The sequence below is a fragment of the Idiotropiscis lumnitzeri genome, chromosome 10 (assembly GCF_059441095.1).
Source record: "Idiotropiscis lumnitzeri isolate Australia: NSW breed Sydney's pygmy pipehorse chromosome 10, RoL_Ilum_1.0, whole genome shotgun sequence".
Classification (NCBI taxonomy): domain Eukaryota; kingdom Metazoa; phylum Chordata; class Actinopteri; order Syngnathiformes; family Syngnathidae; genus Idiotropiscis; species Idiotropiscis lumnitzeri.
The window spans coordinates 15,388,095-15,411,873 of NC_142400.1; the positions used below are offsets into that span (position 1 = coordinate 15,388,095).

Here is a 23,779-nt window from a genome sequence, read left to right on the forward strand (position 1 = left end):
TAAACTTAGGCAATCAACACTTAATTTTCTGTTGTACAAAATGAATACAGAAGGAATCTTTTGCCATAAATACTGTACAGAAAAAGGAAACTTATTTGAGTGTATGATTTCATTCACATTTCATTTAAGTACAAACATCGAAGAATGACAATGACAGAGCTTCAGGATGGTTGTTGTGGATGGCTTGAAATGATCAAAAGTACTATAGGCCAAGACATCCATCCATTAGCTGTTCCGCTTCTCCTCACGAGGGTCGCAGGGGGGCTGGAGCCTATACCAGATGTCTTCGGGAAGTCGGTGGGGTACGCCCTGAACAGATTGCCAGCCAATCGCAGAGCACACAAAGTTGAACAACCATCTGCGCTCATACTCACACCTAGGGACAATTCGGTGTGTCCACTCAACCATGTTTTTTGGAATGTGGGCGGAAACCCACGCAGGCACAGGGAGAACATGCAAACTCCACGCAGGAAGGCCGGAGCCGGAAATGAACCCTGCATCTCTGAACTGTGAGGCCACCGTGCTGCCCAAGGTTGCCAAGACAATGCTTCTGATACTTGGATGTAATAAAATACAACTTTTGAGAAATTTTTAACTCAAATTTTAGAGCGTATTCCCACACTATTGCTACGTTAGACTAGTTTAAAAAAAAAAAAAAAAAATGGTCGGGAGAGCACAGTTCCACTGGAACAATTTAAATGTTGAAGGATTCTATTACTGGCATTATTTTAAACACATACGGGACAGAATGTCGATAAAGTTAGCAGGTTCATATTTACTGAATATTTTAAACATTGATGAAACAAGAAGCATTTATCAAATGAAACTAGAAGCACGGGTCACAAGAATGACTGGGATTGTAGTCCTGATGTTTACTGATTTATTATATTATTCTCATATGCTAAATTTATAGTACTTAGTTTAAATGTGTGAACTTTATTGAAATTCTCAGTAGTGAGAATAGATTTGCGCACATAGCATTTCCATGAGCTGCCCTCACATTCACAGCACTTCATAGACAAAGACGGCGAAGCACATTCTCCACATTGGCTGTAGAGATGCTAACATACCAAATTGGGCACTGGAGGACTCACACAGACGCTATTGCAAAAAACACCGAAAGACATAACAATTGGAGATCGGAGCACACGCACGTACACACTTGCACATACACGTGCACATATACACACATACACTTGCACATACCCACATGCACACGGACAAGATTACAGAAGAATGCCAGCGGAGAGAGAGACGGAGGGACGTGCCAGTCTACGGGACCAGACGAGAATCGACCATCATCAACTATCCAGACGATGACTAACCTGGGGAAAACCTTCCCTTGGACGTGGACCCGTGCCGTGGGAGGGAGCGAGGACGACCGATTCAACCTACATTACCCTTGACATAAAAAACTCCTATAAAAACTGAAGCTGGGCTGAAAGATGGCACGCATTTTTCGACTGTGCTCTCCCGAGTGCAGTTTTCTCGTGAGATAACGAAAAAGCTGCCCAGATATCTGTCTTTGTACTATTTCCTGAACTCCAGAAATTGAAGAAACTAGATATCGGAACTCTAATCAGTTGTTGAGTCTTTATTTGACCCTTTTCTTCTTGAGTACAAAAAAACGAACATGCATTGGAGTAAGTTTGGCTTTTAAAGGTTGATTTACTAACTACTTCTCATTTCCACGGTGACTCGACTCCAACAATGTCATTGGTCTGAAATGGGGATCATTTTGAGTCACTTTATGCACAAGAATCATATCCAAACGACATGGCATATACTATTTCACTAAACAGGCACGCTGATTTGGTGTGAATATTTTTGTTCAGCAACACATTTATAAAAATCTGGGTTTAACAAAACCTCCATAACTGCTTTCCTCCCCAAAATTCCTTAAAATGCCAATCTTCCAAATGTGGTAACAGATCACAGTCACGTGCAGACTTCAGGGATCTTGTGCTCCATTTGCACTACAATTATTTGTATTATGTTCATGTTCATGTTGAGACCTGGGTGTCCACTCAAGAGTGTACTTGTGAAGGATTTATGCTGGGTCTATTATAAAAACAGCAATTAATAACACAAAAAAGTTGAATTTTAATGCAATTTATTGGAAGATGACTGAATTACACAGGTGGAGCAACAGCTTTTACATAATTTATTCTTAATACCAAACTACTAGTCATGTTAGCTTTCCCAGGAGACATGTCCATGTCTTAAGTACTGAGATGACACGCATGACCATCTAATTTGCACGTCCAACCTCACTTGGTCAGGCAATCATCAATTCTAAATTGCTAGCTCTGCTATGGGCCACTCACTGTCGGCTATTTGGCGGTTTTCCTGCACTGCGCTTGTGACTATCAACACAGCAGAGTGGCGGGAATCGTCAAGCACTTCCTGAAAAGGTGGCGTGCCTGCAGTGACACCTAAATATTCATCTGCTACGCTTTTTGTCTTGGCTTCTACAGCAAACTGACTATGATGAAGTGCTTCACCTTCTTCAATTCCAGAATTACAATCAGCCCCGCCAACACATGCTGGGTCTCCGAATTCGGCAGACAAGTCTGATTCCCCTTCTCTGATCTGAAGACCTTGAAGCATATCACTTCCATCAAGTCCTTTACTGTCAACATAGTAAGCTACGTGCTGTGGTATCATTTTGAATTTGCTGCCAGCTGATTCACTCACATCACCAAACTCAGAAGCGTTTGTTTTAGCCTTACTGTCGGCAGACTCTTCTCCAGCTCTCAGCACCAGACTAGTGGTTTTAGATGCTGTGGTTTGGTTAGGATATCCGTGCACAGCACTTGTCTTAACCCTTCCAACGTTGACTGTACCATGCTCGGGCAAGCAACTCTTATCGTTGTTCAAACACGGTTCAGCAACTGGAACCAACTCTGTGGTCATTCTTTCAGCAGAACCAATCCTATTAACAACACTGGAGTTTGGTGCAATGGAAGATGGGTTCCCAGAAGCACCTCTTGGAGTGGTAGTATTGTTGTTACTGAATGAACCACTCCTAGAATCATTGTAGGCAAAAGATTCACCTTCTGCACTCTCAAAGACATCTACGGTGCCATCTGATATTGGATCTGTCCTCTGGCTCTCAGTCGTCAGATCCTTTTCAATTGATTCCAGGTTGTCTGATTTGCTAGACATGCCGGATGCTGAACGAGGCCTCAGTTCTTCCTCTTCATCCAAGAACATAGAAGTCTTCTCGCTGACAGACTCTTCTTTCTTCTTATGGTCCATCTTTGTCACTGATGGAAAAAATCCCAGTTGTTGAACGTGAACTCTGTGTTCTTGCAGATCAACCATTTGTTTTTCTTCCTCCAACTGAAAAGGTGAATCCTTCATGTTTGACTGCTCTTCATTCTTCTGGCGCGTGAGCCAGCCAGGACTGCTAACTATGTTCTTCACAGCTGAGGACGACAAAAACCTTCTAAAGTTTCAAAACTCTCCAGGTGGCTGGTTAAATATTACTACCCCAAGACTCTTGCAACAGGCATGTCAAAAATGAAAGCAGACAACTCACAATCTGGCATGTCACCACATGTGGAATCACAGCAGGAGCACATTGACAGTGGCACATCAAGCCCCTCCCACCTGCACACATGAAACATTGCACCAATATAAGGCAGTGGTTTAGAAAAAACATAGCAAAAATAAATACATTTGATAGTCAAACATCGTAAATTACAAATGAACTTATCAGTTCCAAAACCAGGAACTACAATGCGACATACAACTGTCTTTTTATAAACAAAGCGCAACAGTTGCCAAGGGCGCCAATTTAAGATCCAAGACTGCACCTGTTTCTAACTTCTGTAGCCGATGTTCAAAGATTGGAACGTGAAAATCATAATGAATAGAGATGCAATGACGTACTGAGGATAAAAGCAAAGACGATTTTTATGAATAAGGCCGGTTAGTCCCCAGTACTAACCGGCAAAAAAGGGTCAAGTGTATTTGTATTTTAATCACTACTACAACTACTACTAAGAACTCTTTCACCACTTCATTTATGCTGCACGTGGATTTGTGACAGTTTAGTAAATTACACTTGTGTTATTTTAATCACTTACCTTCGAGTGGTTTGGTTGTAGTTACAAGACTTGGAGGTGTGGGAAGTGGCGACACCAACTGACATTGAACAGTGAAGGTACAGCACCTGTGCACAGACCACAGTTACACTAAATCTTAAATACCCTTAACCAAACAAAACATTTGAGAAATGCTAATCCGGGAGGGCATGAAGAGTTGATGGAGGAACAAGCGCAAGCGATGGGGACACACGAAAAAAAGCGTGACAGCCACACCGAAGCGAAGTATCTTAGAAGTGGAGTATACAAAAGGCAGAGCATATCCAGGTAATGGTGGAGCTAATTAATTGCCAGACGACATAAGCATTACTAGTTGAGGTGCAATAAGACAAAAATAAATATGGCGCTTCAGTTTTTGTACAAAAAGAAGTTTGCACTGTTGAATAATCTGTGAAATAGAATGCTATAGATCTTATTGGTGAATAGCAACATTTATACGGCATTAAATAACCCCAAAAAGGTAAAAGAACAACTGCGCAGCCCATATTTAACGCACTTAAATATGATATCACTTAAATGTGAGTCAGCATAGGTTTGCTAGTTTATATTTTGATACGGTGATGACAACTCAGGCCTCATCTCAGGCCTTGGTAACGGGAAATTGACAATGAATGAAAATGAAATCCATCCTTCCATTTTCTGAAGCGCTTATATAATAGAAAATATATGTTTATATATATATAAATATATGTTCGATGAGCTGGATGAATAGTATACAGATACTGATGAATAAATTGATTTGTTTATCTGTTATCTCAAACGGTATCACTTTTGGTTTGGGGGCACAGGACAACATGGATAGTTGCTCTGAACTCCTCGACTCTGCTGCAGATGCAAGATTGCATCCTTGACGAATACCAAATCATGTTATTATTGCAAATGCAATTAATTGCTCAACTCGAAAAAGTTATCATTCGTATATCCAATAGCTCCAAGAATAAAGGCGCAGTTGTATTCACTCTCATTGCATATGGTGCAAAAAGACGATTATTTATTAGACGGCCAGAGTATTTATGATTAGGTCCAAAGATGTCATTTTTAAAATGTGTTATATCAGTCCTGAATCTTAGTAGGCATTAAATATTGGCAATTTAGAAACCGAACACACATAAATAAATTTATTTTCTCACCTGTGAGACATCCCTGAAGAGAAAGGCATCGATCGAGAACTTAAGGATGTTAAGACTCCTTGACCAAAAGCAGGAAGAACTACCATCCCTCTGACTGTCAGTCATACAGCTGCAAAACCAAAGCACAAGCACATCATCTAATACAATTTGAACCAATAACCAGGGAACAACTGAGCAAAGCATATGTTCTTACTAGAGACACACCCATAGTTAGTGATGATATCCACTTTGGGCGTGCTATTCGGGTCTTTGGAGTGTGTCACGTAGCACGTGTCAACAAAGAGCCTCTCGCCTGCCAAAAGGCTTCTAGTCTGGGCCATAAAATTCACCAGCTCCCCCAGGACAAACGAGTGGCCAGGAGGAAGGGGCTCCCACTGGGCTGCCAAACACACATAAGTCCACATTTGCGTTTGTAATGACTGAAAAAAAAAATAGATGAAATATCCACCACAGCAGCTGAATGCCAAATCATATTGTTCTCTTACAAACATTTGAAAGTATTCTTTCGGTTTTGAGTTTGTTCTAAATATGGTTCTAATATTCAATTGACTACTTACAAGAGGCAAGAAAAAAAAAAAGTAACAACATTCCATGTGAAGTTCTTTGACACAACGCCATATGATTAAGACACTTGGCATCTAAATGTAGAGCAACGAAAATAGTGAAAATTGCAGGGGCACAATTTTTGATGATAGTTGGATCTCAAAAGATTCTGCAGTGGTACTTAATGCTGTGATTTGTGTAAAGTACCCAAGTGACTTTTGAGAAACAGTTACAAATTCAGTTTTATAATATACAGTACATACTAAATTAAGTAAGGATGTAACGATTCACTCAAGCCCCCGATTTGATTCGATCTTGGTTTGTTTAAAAAAATAAAATAAAATGAATGATGCATTTCACAACCAATAGATGTTCTTATTCAAAAATACCCATTTTGTCCTTGTTACAAACAATAACATTACAAAAACACTTTAAATGTAACTAATCTTCACTGTTTAACTACATTTTTTCTCATCAGTGTTTTCTTAATGCTAGAACTAAACATGAAAATAAACATACGGTAGATTTGACGGTTACCATCACAAATAATTTTGTGATCAAATTTCTAAAAGATTTTTTTATCAATGCAACTTAAGCACTTTAAATTGATTTGGAATTGATTTTCCATTCATCATTAATATTTTTATTTCGTTATTTTTGGTGGAGTTGCACCCCTGACACGAGTGAACACTTTTTGCAAAGGAGACAATAAAAAAGGGGAGAAACAAGACTTGGCATTAGTCATTTATTTATCCAATTTATATATTTGCCTGTATTATTGTTGTATTGCACTGGAGAGGGGAGCCCTCTAATCTCATTGCACACTTGAGTACAATGACAATAAAGGGATTTCTAATTCTAATTCTAATATGCGTTCCCGGACCAGTTGTGTTGAGATAAAGTGAGGGGAGAGACTAAGTAAAAACTTTAAACAAACAATCGTATCATTGAAGCATGCTGCGAACGGCTCCACTTTACCATTGCAGACAGTCAGGCTGTAACTAAGCTTTGTTCTGAGACTCTTTAGGAAGGTTGTGTGCTGGATTTGAGGTGTGTAGCCACCTTGGTAAGAGTAATGAAACCTAAAACAAAAGGACATTCATCTTATTTACAGCACATCACTGTCATGCTGTACAACAGCATATCATAATCCTTATTACAATTCATTAGACCAGTAAAAAAAATCATGTTTTGGGTACTGGTCCTTAAGCTATTCGCCAATTGTTCATACATCATTTTACCCTCTGTTCAATTTAAGAAACATTCTTATAATGGCATTTCCCCCAAAAATAATGCTAAACTCTTCTGCTTAATCAACCATATGGCTATATTGGCCATCATCTCCGACCAAATATTATGGCACCAGGAAGATATTTTGCAACAAATTTGTGGCCAAACTCCAAATTGCCAAAGCAAATTGTCAATGCAGTAAATTCAGACCTGTCTTTTAGAGGGAGAAAAGTGCATGTGTGTTATGTTTAAAATTACCTGTTGTAAAAGCAGTGGATGGCCAGTTTAAATGGTAGAACACGAATGATGTAGCCTTGCGGTGGTGGTGTGTAATAAAGAGCATAAGAATACACCAACTGACCACTGGCAACAACCTGAAAGAGTGAAATAAAAACCTTACATGGATTAAGATTAAATGGTACAATTGTTGAAAAGCTGCATTGAATTTGTCACTCCATCCACTATTGATTCTGTACATGGCTTAATTTATTTGCGGGCCTCTCAAATTCACTCACAGGAATATTAAAAGATGTGTACCTTTTTGTGACCATGTCATGAACAACACGATAACAATGCATCACTATGAAACATAAAAAGACAACAAGAAACATGTTTTCCACGATAAAGGCCTCTTGAGAGAGCTCTCGTGTGCGTTTACCTGAGATGCAGAAGCACAGTCGGGCAAGGTGTAGTGGAAAAACACGAAGTGTGAAGACACAGTGGTGGGTGGACACGAACCAAGACTGTACAGAGCTGGATGCTGCCACGCGCGTAATTGCAATCGGTCCACGCGGACCACGATGTCATTAGTGCCGCACCAAACTTCCACGGGGCGTGTGCGTGGAGCTTGTGGGGTGCTCGGATACTGCGTTCTCTTTGGTAACAACACCGCAGTCAACTCGATGGGGACGAAGCTCTGGCGAGGAGCGGGCCGAAGCAACTCTTTAGCCACGAGCGGTTGCGACGCGTGCCAGAACACCGGCAAGTGGAAGGAAGAGCGCGCCGCCTCGTCTTGGACTCCCGAACTTGCCCCCGCTGACCAAGCCAAGTGCTGAACAGGACCACCCACTGCTGGACTGCAATAAAATATCCACATGAGCCATGAAAACACCAACATGACTTGAAGTAAAAGGAGCCAACAGGGCTGGGCGGCCAGGTACTAAAGTTGAGCCGCTAACAGCAGACAGCACTCTGACGTCTAAACTGGCAGCTTCATTAGCACACCTGCTCCCCCTGATTGGACTTGATGGCGGGTAGCACTGAGCCGATATATAACCAGTTTGGGTTTGTGTGTGCATTCTGATTGGATAAAAAGTCTCACTAAACATGCAACACTAGGATATAATATGACGTCAATGTGAAGAATATAATCATGATTACTTGATTATGTTAGGCCAGCAGAGAAGGCCTTGACCGTCCACCACTTTATGATCTGGTTCCTGTGATCCTGATCATTTGAACTAGGTGTGTTGGAGGAGGGAAACATCTAAAACATGCAGGATAGTGGCCGACGGGGATGAGAGTTTGAGACCTGTGCCCTAAGGAAAGGGGATTACATACAGAAAAGAAAGAAAGCCATCATTAACGTCTCAACAACAACAACAAAAAATAATAAATAAATAAATAAAAAAACAAGATCACAATGGGCTAAGGAAAAGCAATCGTGGACCGTGCAAAAATGTACAAATATACATCAAAACCAATATTATATCTAATATACACTGGACAGTATAATCGTATTCATAGGATTGTTTGAGTAAATCTAGGCATGTTGCTGTCATTCATCGAAGTTGGGCTCGGCCTGAAGAGGAGACCACGCCCCCTCGGAGACCGGAAGAGAGTAGCCTTTCACATGCGCACGATGCTGCACGCGCAACCAGGCCGCGTGCGTGCGGAACCTTCACACGGACGAGCCAAATTTGGTGGGGGCTCTAATGTGTCCTGTTCCAGGTTTGCCCGAGAGGGTCTGTCTGCAAATACTACAAACCCAGGTGGGCGCAGGGCTCACGATGTAGCGCCGCTAGCCCGTTTATCCCGTTCGAGGTGGGTGATCTAATCGGCCCATTGTTTCATCCCTGCTTTGTTTGACGACTCTCACCAAAATTGACTGTTCATGTTCGCTCCAACGTAATCCACCTCCCGTTTCATCCTGCATTATAAGATTGCTCAGGGTCGTATAAAGACGGACGTGTAACTCGACATCTACGCTTACCGTTACACACGTCGATGTGCACGGTAAAATGGTTTTAGTGAGAACGCAGGCGGGGAATCGCTACTTATCGTGTTACGTTATCGTAACGCAAGTGTAATAAAAATGACAAAAGTAACCTATTGCAATGAATAATTGTGCCATAATAATGTCCGAGGCCTATCATTAGACGTTGTCCAATTGGATCGTTGACATTGAGTTGCTATCATCGTTTAACGCTTATGTTTAATTTGACTGCAATGTCGCTGCCAAATTCTACTGTTATTATTGAAAGCGGCTATTGTTAATATTTATTCACTGTGAGTCCAGAGTATGATATCTCCATTGACAAGAGAAGTAATCATCCAAATTAATATCCAGATTACAATAACACGTTTTCCAACCCTTAATGTACATGTTTGAACATTGACTGGGTCGTTTTCTCTCACAAATATTAACATTATGTATGTGACATATATATAGTGACATAATGTGAAGACAGCGCTTAAAATGTGTACAGTAAATGTCCTCATCTTTTATTAACTGAAAATAATAATACATTTTCTCAGTGTTGATAAAAATTAACTCTTGATTTAAAATTCTATGTACGGTAGATTAAAAAAAAAATCTGATAAAGTCTTAAAATTGTTTTACCCTCCAAAAAATCGATCGATTAATCATTAAAGCTGAAAGGGAGTAGTTGTTGAATTATTCTCTGTTTTGCATTTTATATCAACGTTGACTTACTAGTTTTCTTTTATCAGGACACAAGGTTTCCACACTGGCAGAATAAGCAAAGCAGAAGAAGCATCTCTCATTCATGTCAACTGTGCAAGATGAGTACAGACAGACCCAAACGGAATATCATCAAAAAAAAATATGTGAGTAAAATGTAAATGTACTCCATAGTCTGGAGTCCATACTACAATGGATACTGTACATACTCTGCATGTGTCTAGAGCAGTCTGTTTGAACTCAAAATTACCTACATTTAGCTTCCAAGTTCCCCATTGTGTTTCACAAAACTGCTAGATCCCAGATCTTAGTTACTTAATGAAGTAGAACACAGCACTTATGTCGCTTTTCCGTTAACCCCAAATAGCTCCACACCGCAACCACTCCTCTATAAATGACCAGGATTGTTACCAAGACTCTACAAAGTTTGCTGCAAAAAGTAGGACTGTCCATGGCCTTACCTAGCTTTTATTTTTACGTTGGCCTTCGGAAGCATGTGGTGGCTGACTTAACTTTGACTTGAGGCTGCATAGTAGGGTGCGCAAAAAAATCGATTGACTCTACTATCGGGCTTTTATATGCAAAGATTCAATAAATCAATGTCAAAGTTGCGAATCGATTTTTACAACATTATGACGTAACCACACAAGTATTGAGATTTGAATCGTATTGCGAGGTAAGTGAATCAATCGTCCCACCCTTACTGCATAGCCAGACCGCAGTCAAGCTGACTGATTTAGCTGGATTATTCTAGTGCGGAAAAGTCAAAATAACTTGCCTTTATTTTATCAAACACACAACATAAGAATCAATTTCCCTGTCAGAATTAAAGTGCAAAATGTCTGCATTAAATTACATAACATTGAATTAGATTCATTGATGCAAATTTGGACAAGACTAGATTTGAAGTTGTAATGATGAGATTTAAAGTCATCACGGTGAGTTAATAGTCACCATGTTGAGATCAAAAATCGTCATGGCGTGATTTAAAGTCGTCATGGCTTTTTTAAAAGTCATCATGATGGCTTTAAATCTCGTCATGACGAAACCCATTCCCACACATTGGCCATCTGGTTCGCAATAAAGTTGAATAACTAAACTGCAATTTAACAAAACTCGAGTGCATTTCCCCACTCGTTAATCACTGTGGTATGTCGACTAGTGACTTAGTGTTTGGATGTACCCTGGCTTTACAACTGAGCTACGTGACCGGTTGACTTACAACTTCAGGATTCCCTCATCAACAATGGCAATGTTAACTTAAAATCTCGTCATGGTGACTTTAAAACTCATTTGGCTATCTTTTTTTCTGTCTGTCGCCGCATATCCAGAACCAATTCCAAATAACAGACTATGTACTCTTGGGAACAAATGTTTCCCTCTCTTTAGTCTCTTTGCACTACTCTAATTAGCATAGTTTTGGGACGGAAACAAGGAGGACGGAAGCTACGGAAGCTCATGGGGGCAAATGCGCACCGCAAAAAAGAAAAAAGGTGCGGACTGGGGAAAATCCCATTTTCTTTTTTTTTTTTTTTCTTTTAAATCGTCCGCCACAAAAATGTTTTAATTAATTAAAAAAAAATCTATATATTTCCCAAGCCTAATTGAAACAGTTATTAAATCATGAATATACAATGCCGGTTCTGGCTAGACTCTGTTACGTCCTAGGGCTGAGTGTAATAGTATAATTATAAATTCTGCTGGTAAATTGTTTGGCATATTAGACTGACGAGCAACCAGTTAAGGCTGTTTCACACTACAGTGCCAAGTAAAAACATTTGCCACCTTCTGATTTCGCATTTCTGGTTTCATTTGAATGAAAATCCTACAGTCCTATGACCCGCGATCAGTTTGTCCTCCCAAGCTCAAGCACTTGTAAAATTATGAAGAGGTATAACAACCGGAAACATAACAGCTTGTCTACTTCTGAATGCCTAAAAATCAAAAGGAAGGCTTTGAAGTGAAGTCAAAGTTCGGACTTATTTACCAATATGACTGAGTTAAATCATTTCTGTGTAGAAGAGTTTCCCAAAATCCCTTCACAGTGATGTGACGAACTCCTCCCAACTAGGTATGGAAAATACTTGATTTCAGTTATTTTGTTTTAGATTTGGAATTAGGGCTGGGCGATATGACCTAAAATCAATATCGCGATAAATTGGGCAATTTTACCTCGATAACGATAAATGCACGATAAATTCCCCCTGAGGACCAAAATCAAAATAAATGCAGAAAATGCATATTAACTGCTTTTTTTTATTGACCAACTGGTACACATTACTTTCAATGAAAAATAGAAGTACAAAAATCATTTGAATAAACATTCAAAATAGCTTGCTTTGCATGACTTGAACAATGTCACAAAGAACAGGAAAAAAAGGGTACCTCTCACAAAATCTTTTCCTGCAAATAGATTGTGCCGAGATGGTGTAATGCCATTTGCAAATGCTTAGATTTGTGTAAAGGTATCTTGTAAACAATATAAATAATGCCATGTGCAAAGGCACTAGTCGCCTGTAAACAAAATGCTAAATAAAATGAAAAAAAAAAAAATCAATGGAATGCCAGTGCCAAACAAACGCGTGTGCTTCATCAGTAAAATGTGCCGTCTCGAGTACTCCGGTGCGCAGTCGCCACTTGTCGTCTATGTACTGCACATTTCAGGCTCAAACAGGGATGCATGTTGCGACTCGACCACAAGTCGGATGTGGATGCAAAATGCTCGACATGTCTCCGCTCCCGTCCCGATGTTGTCCATATCGGGAAGTGCTGTTTGCGGCAAATATTTTCGTACCTCTTGTCGGCTACGTTCCTGAGGCGTTTAAATCCTGTGCGCTCCACTGTAACTTCAGGAGCTCTATCTTTAGCTATGTGCTAGGCTATCCCGTCCACCACTGAGACGTTCTCTCGTATGGTTTCGCCTCCGTTAGTGGGCTGTTGTCACTTGTCCAACCTTGCTTCTCACTTTGAACTTTTAGCACAAGCTCCAAGTCAACAGCATGGTTGTGTTGTGGGTGGTGAAAAAGAAAAGGTTGGACGCGCTGTTTCAGGTGCTTACGACGCACTTTGTAGTTCATGTTCTTTTGCGCAAACATCGTCTTTATGGAACCCAAAACATTTCCAAACGACAGATGTCGAATTTCTTTTTGGGACAAGCGCGACAAGACCAATTTCAACTAACGTTACTTCGTCTTTAGCCGTGTCAGCCGCTTCTGAATTTGAATCGCCAGCTACGAACGCGTCTTGTGTTTACATTCTTCTACAGCGCCTGAGTCACGTGACTACATGCGCTGGAGCAGACTTAAAGAGGCATGAACATTGCCGCAGACAGAAAAGACTTTCCTTTTTCATTTTTTTTTTTAGACACCGAATTTACCGACATGGGCAAAATGATGTCGGTCATTCTAATAAATTTCGGTAACGGTAAATTTTCGGTTAATCGCCCAGCCCTATTTGGAATTATAGTATAGTTTGATAGATATGCGCAAAAATCAGAAATAAGAAAAAAAACATATGCGTGTTCACAGCACTGTGCATGGAACTGGTTTCACTTTTTTTCTTTCTAGTTAATGATGCCAAGAATCAATTATTTTTAATGTAATGTTGGAGAACCCTCACTGATGTTTATGCATGTCTTTTGGCTCTGTAGGACATCAGTGATGGAATGCCTTGGTGTGAAGAGCGTCTGGTGCGCAAAGTTCTTTTCCTCTCCCTCAGGGAATTCAGAGACACGCGGCGTGCCACACACGGACACTTACCTGCACACGGGCACAAACGCAAGCATGTATCAAAAGCCACACTTTCACATGAACCACAAAAGTCAAGTCAAAAACCCCAGCAACAAAGAGTCTCGCACAGACTGCAGAATATGCAGAAAAAATCACACAGTCTGCAAAAAACTAAAGTTAAGACAAAACCGCATAGTGATCACACCCACAAAGTGCAAAAATCAAACTTGTCTCAGGATACACATTCACGAAAAAATACAACTACTCATAAAAAACAGTGCATGCACGCGCAACCAAAATTGTGTCGAGAAAAAACTCTGCAACACACCAGCTTACAAGAACATGCACACGATAATTCTGCTTCAACCAGGATGTTACGGTCACATAAAATATCAAATTCATCATCCACGTCGACCTCTAAGTACACAAACACTACAAAACAACCACAGAGAACCCAGCACAAGCACTCAGTTAAGAATAGAAGGCCATCCAAGAATGTACGACCACTTGTGAGGACTCCTGTCGCGGCCAGGAAACAGAGGTCACGCTCTCCCAAAAGCATCCGGGGTAAGTATCTCCACTACTACTTTATAACAATTCCATTTGATTGCTCAGTCTAACTATATTGATAGAATCGAACTATTGTCATATAACTAATGTCACAGTTAGCTCATTTTACAACAAAACTGAAAACTCTTTAATTGAGGACATGATCTGCAATCTATACAGTGGTTATTTAATTTTGTGAAGTGAGCTAACAAAGCAAAATGCTGTTTCGGAATTATGAGTAGTCTTGCTTAGGTACTAACATTTCATCCAATTGGTTTAGGTTCCCTGGTTAATGGCACCGGTCGATGTCCGTCCTTGCTGTCGGGCAACTCAAGCTGGAGTTGGTCCTTGGATGCACGTCCTCAACGCCACCATGTCAGCCTCCTTTGGGACAAGGATGACCCACATAGCAGCAGGTCAGCTACTCTTGTGTGTTTTTTATTGTTTCCCCCTTGTTTGAGTTTCTTTGTGCATCAGAAGACCTGATAATTGGTCATCACGTGTTGGTGTTTTGTTTTGTTTTTTTCGAAAGGTTATGGTCAGTCTGACTTCAGGACAGAATGTAGCACACATTTATTATGCCTAACTACTTCAGCCCTGCTATGCGAGTTTTTCTTTTTTTAAATATCCTTAAATTCTGATTAGTTTATTTGTTTGTGCAGGCCAAGGCTGCAAGCACAAAGAAAGTTTGCCCAGTCCCCGCCCAGCTCTCCTGGTCCACCACTGACATTATCAACACAGTGTAGGCACAACCACAACATAGCAGTAGTCACCAGTCTAACCAGACGTCGACCCAAAACAGAGGACTTCTTGTCTTTTCTTTGTCTCAGAGGTAAGTATCCTTGAGGAAATTAATTTAATCAGTGACTCTATATCAATTCAATTATAAACAATGTGTGTATTTTTATTGACCTGTCAAGTATTGCTGTATTGGATATCATATAAAAATCTACACAGTTTACGTTCCTTGTGGGAACTGTCCCTTCTTTGCATTTTTTTCCTGACAATACAGACAGCATTATTGTTTTGCGTTTCATCACACAGTGCATCACAGATGCCAATCAGGCTGCAACTTTATGCATGGGCATTTAAACTTAGGTACGTTAATAAAAATACGAATGAATTGATGTTAAGTGAGCCAAGCTCAAGGTTATTTTAGTAAACAAAAACTAACAAAATGACTAAAGTTAACATTGAAAAAACATTTTTAACGAAATAAAAAAAAAATCATTATATAAAGAAAGCTATAATTATAGCAAAAATGTCATTTGTTTTCGTCTTTGGTAATTAATTTAACACACGAGTCTTTGGGATTGATTTTAAATGTATTTATTTCAGTATTACTGCACGGCCGGCACAAGGTTTAAGAGTTGTCTGGGAATTGAAGTCTTCTTAAAGTGCGTCGCACTAATCCACTTTAGAAGTTGGCAACTTAATTGGGAAACAAGGCATCCTAGTTTTATTTAATTAGTGTGCATGCATGCATCTAACTTTGGAAGTGGTATCATTCACTGCACTTATTGAAATTCAAAATTTGAGGACTGATGAACTGTACTATTATCGTAATGTTTTAAAATAACATTTTTATTGACTTTTTACTAAGGAGTATTTAACATGGTGTTTTTATAATCTTGCACCCAAGTAAAAAAAAAAATAAAATAATACAAAAACTAAACTAAAACTACGCGTTTTTGAAAAAACTAAATCTAATTAAAACCACCCTGAGAACTAATCCCAATTAACTAAATTTAATAAACAAAACTCAAAATGAAATAAAAACTAACAAAAATTCAAATTCAAAAACTATAATAAGCCTGACCAGGACAGAGTTTTTAATTTAATGCACACTTTTATTTGGTGTTGTGCTCTGGTTTGAACCAGAGTACCACAACATATGCGTGAACACAGCTAAAGTCTGAGGTTTTTGCACCTGATCAGTATTTTAGCATCTAATTGTTCTCATGCTGGGCACTCCTGTGCACTGTCACAGACAACTAAATGAAGTGATTTTTCTCTGTGACCTCAGGTTCAGCAGCATTGCCAAGAAACATGACCTTCTTGAGTGGACGGGATATTCATTCGCAACCCCAGACTGTCAATGATCGGAAGAACACAATCACACAAACAGGTGCCCTTTTACTTTCACGCAACAATGTTCAAATGTTATCAAACGCAAATTATGAAGAAAAACATGCCGTTAAGAATTACTTCAACCCATAGAAACCCTGTGACTTACTTCCACTCGATACATTTCTCCCTTTAAGCGTTTATGAATTCATCTTTTTGCTTTCTAAAACCTTTCATCATATATTCCATTATCTAATCATCCACTTCCGCTTATTTGGAGTTGGTTCAAAAGGGCAGCATCTTAAGCAGGGAAGTCCAGACTTCCCTCTCCCCAGCCTCTTTGTCTAGCTCTTCCAGGGAATCCCGAGGTTGTCCATGGCCAACCAGGAGACGAAGTAGGACAACATGAGTTTTAAAAATAGCTCACCGGAGATGGGAGATTATTTTCTAGGAATATTGTCGAAGTGATCATTTGAAAATGTAAACTCTGGCAAAGTTTCAAGATAATGTGTTGAAACTGGTAAATTATTGAGAAATCAAAAAGGTGATCAATGTCTTTACAAAGCTAAATATCATTAGTTATTGATTGTATGGTATTAAGCTGATTTGAGTAAATTTATGTCAGATGTCTGTATCAAACTGGTAGCCCTTCACATTAATCAGTACCCAAGAAGTAGTTCTCAGTTTCCAAAAGGTTGGTGACCCCTGCTCCAGAACCATTAGGAACGTTGCACGGATCTCATCCACCATCGGGCCCTACCATGAGGAGCTTTTTATCCACCTCTGTAGTTTAAACCCCAGAGATCGGAGAATTGTTGCTCCCGCCTTGGGAATGGTGGTTTTGAATGGTTGGACGGCTTCGGTTGCCGCAGTGTAAACCTCCATTTATAGTGGGGGATATGTTTCAGACCTAGCGGCAATAGGTAAAAATGCACAAAAGAGACATTTAAAAATAAATCAATAAAAAAATAGTTTCACTCCTACCGCATAGTGCCTGTTTTTATTCTCTCTACGTCAAAAAATGTATACCATATACCAAAATGTGCATGCAAAACTCTTTGTGGGGAGGCTTTTGGAACGACACGATTCTTAAAATCAATAACCGCTCACTTACAGACACTGTTTTTAGGAGTAGTGAACAAAAGATTTACTTGGTTGTTGAATTTCACGCCTGATGGATGGTCACTGGGCAGGCACGCTAGGGACCCAACTATTTGTTTGCAATCAAGCAATTAAAAAGTCAATTTATATGAGTGATATTTTAGAAGTTGACTAGCATGCTGATGTGAATGTATTTTGTCTTTGTGTGTGTTGTCCTACAGTGCAGCCAGACTGTAGGTCACTAAACTTTGGAGGCTCTGACTCTGCAGAGGGCAGCTCCCTCTGCCATCTAACTGCCCGGGCACAAAGGAGAAGGGAGAGAGAGAGGAAGGAGGAGGCAGAGCAGAGGACAAAGAATGAATGTATGGAAGCTGACAGGAGAGACGGAGTTTCAAAACACCATCTGAGACCGAGACACTTCTCCATTCAGTTCAGAAGGAATAAAAAGGTTTGTTTGTTTTATTTTGTTTCTGTTTCTTCTTTGGTATGACGCTTTCAAACCTGTTTCGTTGTTGCCTAAAAGACTAGAGGGAGAAACAATTCCCATGTCATTGTCTTAAATTGAAAGTTTACTATTGAATTTTTTTTCCTTATTTTTTTCAAGACCTCCCAAAATCATCTTGTTCTTTCAGGGGCAGTCTAATGAAGATCTGCTTACCTTTTGGTTTTGGCATGATAGTGTTTCAGACAGTGTAGTTTGGCCGTGACCTGAAACTGTTAATTTTTCATAGAGGAGGAGGGCTGTCTGAGAAAGTTGTAGTGAGAACGGTTAGTCTGAAATTTTACAATATGAAGAATGGCTCACTCTCCAACCTGGTTTACATGGAGTCTTGCAATCTGATTCGACTCGGGTCAGAAGGCCATGGTTGCAGTCTGTTCATCATGCGCGTAAGGAAGGAGGACATACTGTATTAATTCCAGTGTTGTCCATGCGTGAGGCTCGCGAGCGGACAAGTCTGCTCCACCTCTTGGTCTATAGTCGTTCTCCAAAGTGTATATTGTGCAATCAAAAGACCTTTTGGCCGTGCATCGTTTACATCAAAAGTGTGATCTCAATCGTTAGACAAATTTCATAGAATTGACTGGAAAGTATATGGCTTCATTCTTTCAGGATTAACGTTAGAGCTTCATTCCGTTCAGTGTAGCTGTGTGTGTATATCATTGTGCAGTCTTGTCTCAAGTTGACACACGTGACAGTTATCAAGTGATGTCGAATGAACATGGCGGCCAGCTGTATTATTTTTAAAATAGTTTTTAAAATTATTAAAAGTGTATTAAATGTTCATTGAAATTTAATTCTTCTAAATTGCAATCTTGGTCTGAATTTCATCAGTCGTCCAGCCCTAGTTGGTCCCGTGAATTTCTGGTAATTCCCATGGAAAGATTCCAACATTGAAAATTCCTTGAATTTTGCAACCCCATCTTGAAGTAACCCTTACCCGATTTCAGTGTATTTGTAATATCTTCCCATGTTCCAGGTCTCCAAGGTTGCCAGAGTTTCTGAGCATAGCACCTCCTTTGTCAGATCGGTTTCAGCCTTGAAGTCTAAGACAGGGGGTGGCAGCCAGCAATCTCCAAGACCCGGCAACGCTTGTAAACTAAGGGGCCACTCCCAAAGCCAACCAGAGGTCAAGAGCAATCACCTCTCCCAACACAGCAACCACCAGCTGCCTCACAATCAATGCCTAACAGTTTGTAAGTTCTACAGAAACCCCAAGACCCTTCGAGGTCTTCAGATCTCAGGAAGAAATCCAAGCAGGGCACCAGCTCAAATGCCATTGACTACTAACTTAGCCACCAGACAGCTCAACGAGACCCCTGGGGTTGTGAGATTGTCTAGAAGAAGGAGAGGCCTCCCACCAGATGCTAATCCAGCTTCTCCGAATCATTTTTCTACTGACAATCCATTAAAGAAGTGCAGGACCCAACAGTCCAATGGGAACGTCCAACTGGATAGTGACTACTATAGCGGTGAGACGGAGGCTAATTATAAGGAAGATATCCAAGGGGAACATGCAGTCCATGAAGTACTAAACACTGGTAGCCTTGATGCAGAGCTTCTACAAAACACGCATATTGGGGAGCTGAAATTAGTAAGTGACAGTTTTGTTACTGAGGACATAGACAACAAAGTTAATGTTGGAACGTTTGACTCGCCAGCAAGCATCACTACTCTTGAGGTGAAAGATGAATCTGACCTTGCTCCAGTCAGCGAGGCCATGTGCAGAAATGTGAGAGAAAAACGGCTACAGAGGAACTTGACAGTGGCGTCAGCTCCGATCTCCAGAATGATTCCCAGGATTACAGTTGCTAGGACTGTTATCAGAACTGCAGGACACACTACTGTCCCAAAAGATCTAATCAACTCAGTGACATCATCATACGTACATAGCAAGCCACCAGCGAATAATTCTGCCAAACACAGTCCAAAGGCAACTAAAAAAGGTGCTAGCAAAGACATGATCACGTTTATTCCACCAGCCAGCAGCTGCTTTGTCGATGATTCCAAATGTGCTGCCGTTGACTCTTCCAAAGGCTGGACTGATGACTCAACAAAGGACGATAACTATTCTGTCACGTCCAAGGGCTCTACAAAACGTCTTAGGCAGATCAAATCTACTACCTCAACAGTTAAAACTAGGAGCAGTCCTAGAATCCTTCTCAAGCGCTAACAAACATCTAATCTGTGGCTCAACATGTTTACAGATTCACTGTTTACTGTATTAAGATTTAATATCAAGGAGATGATATTTACATAGTGTACACCCACAGCATCTAATGAGTTCCACTTAGGGAGCTGTCTTCAAAAAAAAAATCGTCTATTCATAAAGCCATCCATTTTCTTTAGCGCTGGTCCTCCCGGGAGAACCGGAGCCTATCTCAGCTGACCTTTGGTGTAATGTGAGTTCCACCCTGAACTGGTCCCAGTGAATCGCACGACACACAACCGTTCAAAAACATTCACACCGATGGACAATTTAGAGTCTCCAGTTAACTTTACACACATTCTTTGGGACTGTGGGAAGAAATTGGAGGATCATAAGAATAAAAAAAAAAAACACAAGCAGTGCGGACAAACAACAACTTGGGACTTGAACTTTGAACCTCCGAACTGTGGGGCAGATTTGCTTAAACCTAACCCATTATCTAATATATTTACATTATATTCTGACTATAGTATTAATTTAGAAAATCGTTTTTGTGAATAAATAATGCAATCTCTAATTAAAACTGCATAGCATTATAAGAATACGGTACAAGTATTAAAGAATGTTTAGCATTGTTGTTTGTATTGAACACGTTTTCAGCAAAGCATCGTAAGAGATGGTTCTTTGTTTACAGTACACGTAGCTACTGTAGGCCCTACAATGTAGGGAAAATAAAAAAAAGTTTAACTGCAAATTCAATCATTGATACTTTCTGACGTTCAGTTTTATTATCTTTGTAAATGCAAACTATTTGATGCAGCTCTTGTATTGACTCACATTAGATGGTGCAGGTGTACAAAATTGCGTGGCCAGTGAGTGTATTTAAAAGACCAACACTGGATACTACTGTAACATAGTTCTTGTATACACTTGTCTGTTATAATGCGTGTGTTTTTTTTATGTATATGTACTACAAAAATAATTTGAGCAATATAATTATGTTATCTATTAACTGAATATAGTGAACAGTCACTATATCAAATAAGGATTTCAGGTGCTTCCAAGTAATAGCTTGAATTTTGTACCTAAAAGTCAGATTACTTACTGCTCTTTTATTTTAAGTGCTGTCCTCACTAGTATTGACTTGTTAGTACCGCATGCAAGGTGCGGTCCTCTCCAAAAGTATTGGAACGACAATTCCTTTGTTTTTGTTGTGTAGTGAAGACATTTGAGTTTCAGATCAAAAGATGAGTGTGAGACCAAATTTCAAAATTCCACCTTTTATTTCATGGTTTTCGTATCTAAATGTGTTCAACAACTCAGGACAGAGAAACTTTTGTTTGAAGTCTCCCAAGTGTGCAAAATTATTGGAACAGACATTATTAAATGAAAGTGAATAAGATTCAATAGTTGGTGGCATAACTCAGTGGTACAAGGTCCGCGGGTAACTTTAAACTGGGCCGCACAGATGAAAGAAAGAAGAAAAAAAACCTTGTAGTACTCCCAGTATATTATTCAAGGCTGAAAAATATTTTTGAAACATGACCAGCTTCTCTCCATGACATTACTCAGTACACCGATAACAAATTGTTGTATTGGCGATATCCAACGTTTGTGCAATAGCTGTGATCGGTTTTCCTTCTTTCCTTCTTTGCTGGTTTTCTCCTTCCCATAGACAACTCTGGTCTTCATATTTGCTTAAGAGCAAATGCAGTTTACACAGACGTAACCCAATGCCACATGAGCAAATAGAAACACCCGTCAGCCACATTTTCTAATACTTTTGTAAACTTGAAAAGTGGGTTGCTTCAAACAAAAGGTACTATGTCTTAAGTTGTTCACCACATCTAGATGGCACCAGTCCTGCAACCTTTCAGACACACCTTGTACTCATTGAAAACTTACCTTTGACTTCTGTGTGGTTTTGCAAGTGACCACAAAAGCATCTGCTAGATGATGTCATGTAAAGTTTAGGTCATCGTGAGCAGCTATCTTGGGAAAGGCAGCTGCACTAGCAGCTTGTCTGTATAACAGGCTTTTTACTGTTGCACATTTCTTTATCTGTTCAGTGGACAAATGTTGTGAAGTGCTCTTGAATAAAACTTGTCTTGGTAATTTTTTTCCCCTTCCGCTCATTCTGAAGGTTTTGGTGTGATTATTAATGTCTGCAAAAGCTCATGTTAGATAAACCAGTTAGTAAATATTCAAGTCATGGCCAAATGCCATTTTTTTATTTTTTTTATTTGGGCATTCATTGTCTGGTTAGAGGACAGGAAGTTATGTAGAAGTTCTAGAACCATGAACAATTGGGAACATGTTGGCTATTCAAAGTTTACAAATGAACTGTGTATTTTAAGTTCATCTTGAAATTTCTGTGGAAAGCTGAATATCCCTAACTTTGTGAGGAATGTATTTTTGTCCCCAAGCAGTTTTAGGATCATTGCCTGCTCGGGTGTGTGAGGAGGAATTTGAAAATTATTGATGCCTTTTAAATCCCCCAAATAATTTTCCTAACAGAACCGTTGTAGCTTTTAGCAAACAATGAATCAAATTAAATGTACTAGTCAGTTGTCATGTTTTCTCATTGCCTTCTTGGTGTGAAATCACTTGCCAATGTTATGAATATTATTTGTTACAGTGAACTCAATAGAGTCTCTAAATGAAGTACCTTATAGTGTTTTATAGTTTACAATTATGATATAAAACTGGAAGAAGGAAACGCCAATTGTAGGTTGTTTTTCAGAGAAAGTATGGGCCTAGACCAGGCATCACCAAATGGCGGACCGTGGGATGGTTCGGACCGGACCCATGGCCAATCTATGATGATTTTTTTTTTCAGGACGCATTCGCAAACTTTGGCGCTGCAATTCTAGTAAATACGGAAAAGGCATCACTGATTTGAGCCAATCAAATCTTTTGTTTACGATCCACTGCCAATTGCGCAGCAGACCGGAAGAGAGTGCTGCTGACAGTATGACTTGCTAAAAAGTTAGCGAGGTCGATGCGTGTTGTTTTAAATGAATGGACGGAGAAATGTAGTTTCGTTCTGGCTACAGCCGATTCAAAACCAGTGTGCATCATATGCTCCGAAACTGTCGCAACATTGCAAAGCGCCACAACGAAACAAAGCACCGCCCTTTTGTGCACAGTTATCCGCTGACGTTTGAGGTGAGCGCAGGCAAAAACATCGAACTTCAAGTGGAGTATAACAGATTTTTACATTTTCGTTTACATCCCAGCGGCATGCAAACGAATATTCAGTAAAAGTATCATGGATTTTGGGGAAACAAAAAACGTTCAAGTGATGGGGAAGTTGTGAAGGAGTGCTTAAATGTGGTAGCACAAACATTATTTAAAGGAAAACACAAAACCCAGATGTGTGAAATAATCTACCAAATCCCAATGGCCCTGACTTCGTTCCAACACAGATTTAAGTCACTGGCAGGGCAGTCACAAACTCATTTTTCTCATTAAGAGAAGTTAAAAAAATATTCAAAAGAAAAAGGGGTGTCAAAGCTCATTTTGAATTAGTTTTTCATGAGGACAGCCATTTTTATTGATTGTGTACTGATCATGTTGACCTGGTTTACTTGGATAATTGGGCTTTCCGTTTTTTTAGGCTGATAACTCTTTGATTTAAAAAAAAAGGTAAAAGATGTTAACTCAATGCTTAGCACTTGATATAGTTCTGCAGGAGATATTTTACTGTTTTTTCTGGAAGTGGTACCCTTAAATTCCTGGAGCCACA

General features: G+C 39.8%; 2 protein-coding genes across 3 annotated transcripts; one reads left to right on the forward strand and one right to left on the reverse strand.

Moving 5' to 3' along the window:
- Positions 1-2,096: 2,096 nt before the first annotated feature.
- On the reverse strand, positions 2,097-8,252 carry zp3d.1 (zona pellucida glycoprotein 3d tandem duplicate 1). Its single transcript, XM_088307713.1, has 8 exons — positions 7,674-8,252; positions 7,274-7,389; positions 6,764-6,867; positions 5,447-5,621; positions 5,243-5,351; positions 4,095-4,180; positions 3,545-3,615; positions 2,097-3,431 (listed from the first exon to the last, which is right to left on the reverse strand). The coding sequence occupies exons 1-8, from the start codon at positions 8,130-8,132 to the stop codon at positions 2,296-2,298; spliced, it is 2,256 nt and encodes a 751-aa protein (XP_088163839.1). The 5' UTR covers positions 8,133-8,252; the 3' UTR covers positions 2,097-2,295.
- Positions 8,253-8,863: 611 nt separating this feature from the next.
- On the forward strand, positions 8,864-20,198 carry LOC148329483 (uncharacterized). Of its 2 annotated transcripts, none has more exons than XM_088307830.1 (8): positions 8,864-9,006; positions 9,968-10,084; positions 13,588-14,233; positions 14,496-14,631; positions 14,878-15,047; positions 16,242-16,343; positions 17,605-17,831; positions 18,862-20,198. In XM_088307830.1, exons 1-8 carry the CDS (start codon positions 8,950-8,952, stop codon positions 20,053-20,055), a joined length of 2,649 nt encoding a protein of 882 aa, XP_088163956.1. In that variant the 5' UTR covers positions 8,864-8,949; the 3' UTR covers positions 20,056-20,198. The 2 variants fall into 2 exon arrangements, with proteins under 2 accessions (XP_088163956.1, XP_088163955.1); XM_088307829.1 differs by having other exon boundaries at positions 8,886-9,058.
- Positions 20,199-23,779: the final 3,581 nt, after the last annotated feature.

Excerpts from the sequence above, each read along its gene's own strand:
- zp3d.1 (XM_088307713.1), bottom strand. The coding sequence starts at position 8,132 with ATGTTGGTGTTTTCATGGCTCATGTGGATATTTTATTGCAGTCCAGCA. Across the intron at positions 5,622-6,763 it reads CAGCCTGACTGTCTGCAATG|CCCAGTGGGAGCCCCTTCCT; the intron begins GTAAAGTGGAGC and ends TGTGTTTGGCAG. Across the intron at positions 3,432-3,544 it reads ATGTGGTGACATGCCAGATT|CTGTGAAGAACATAGTTAGC; the intron begins GTGAGTTGTCTG and ends TGTCGTCCTCAG.
- LOC148329483 (XM_088307830.1), top strand. The coding sequence starts at position 8,950 with ATGTGTCCTGTTCCAGGTTTGCCCGAGAGGGTCTGTCTGCAAATACTA. Across the intron at positions 14,632-14,877 it reads GATGACCCACATAGCAGCAG|GCCAAGGCTGCAAGCACAAA; the intron begins GTCAGCTACTCT and ends TTGTTTGTGCAG. Across the intron at positions 16,344-17,604 it reads GAACACAATCACACAAACAG|TGCAGCCAGACTGTAGGTCA; the intron begins GTGCCCTTTTAC and ends GTTGTCCTACAG.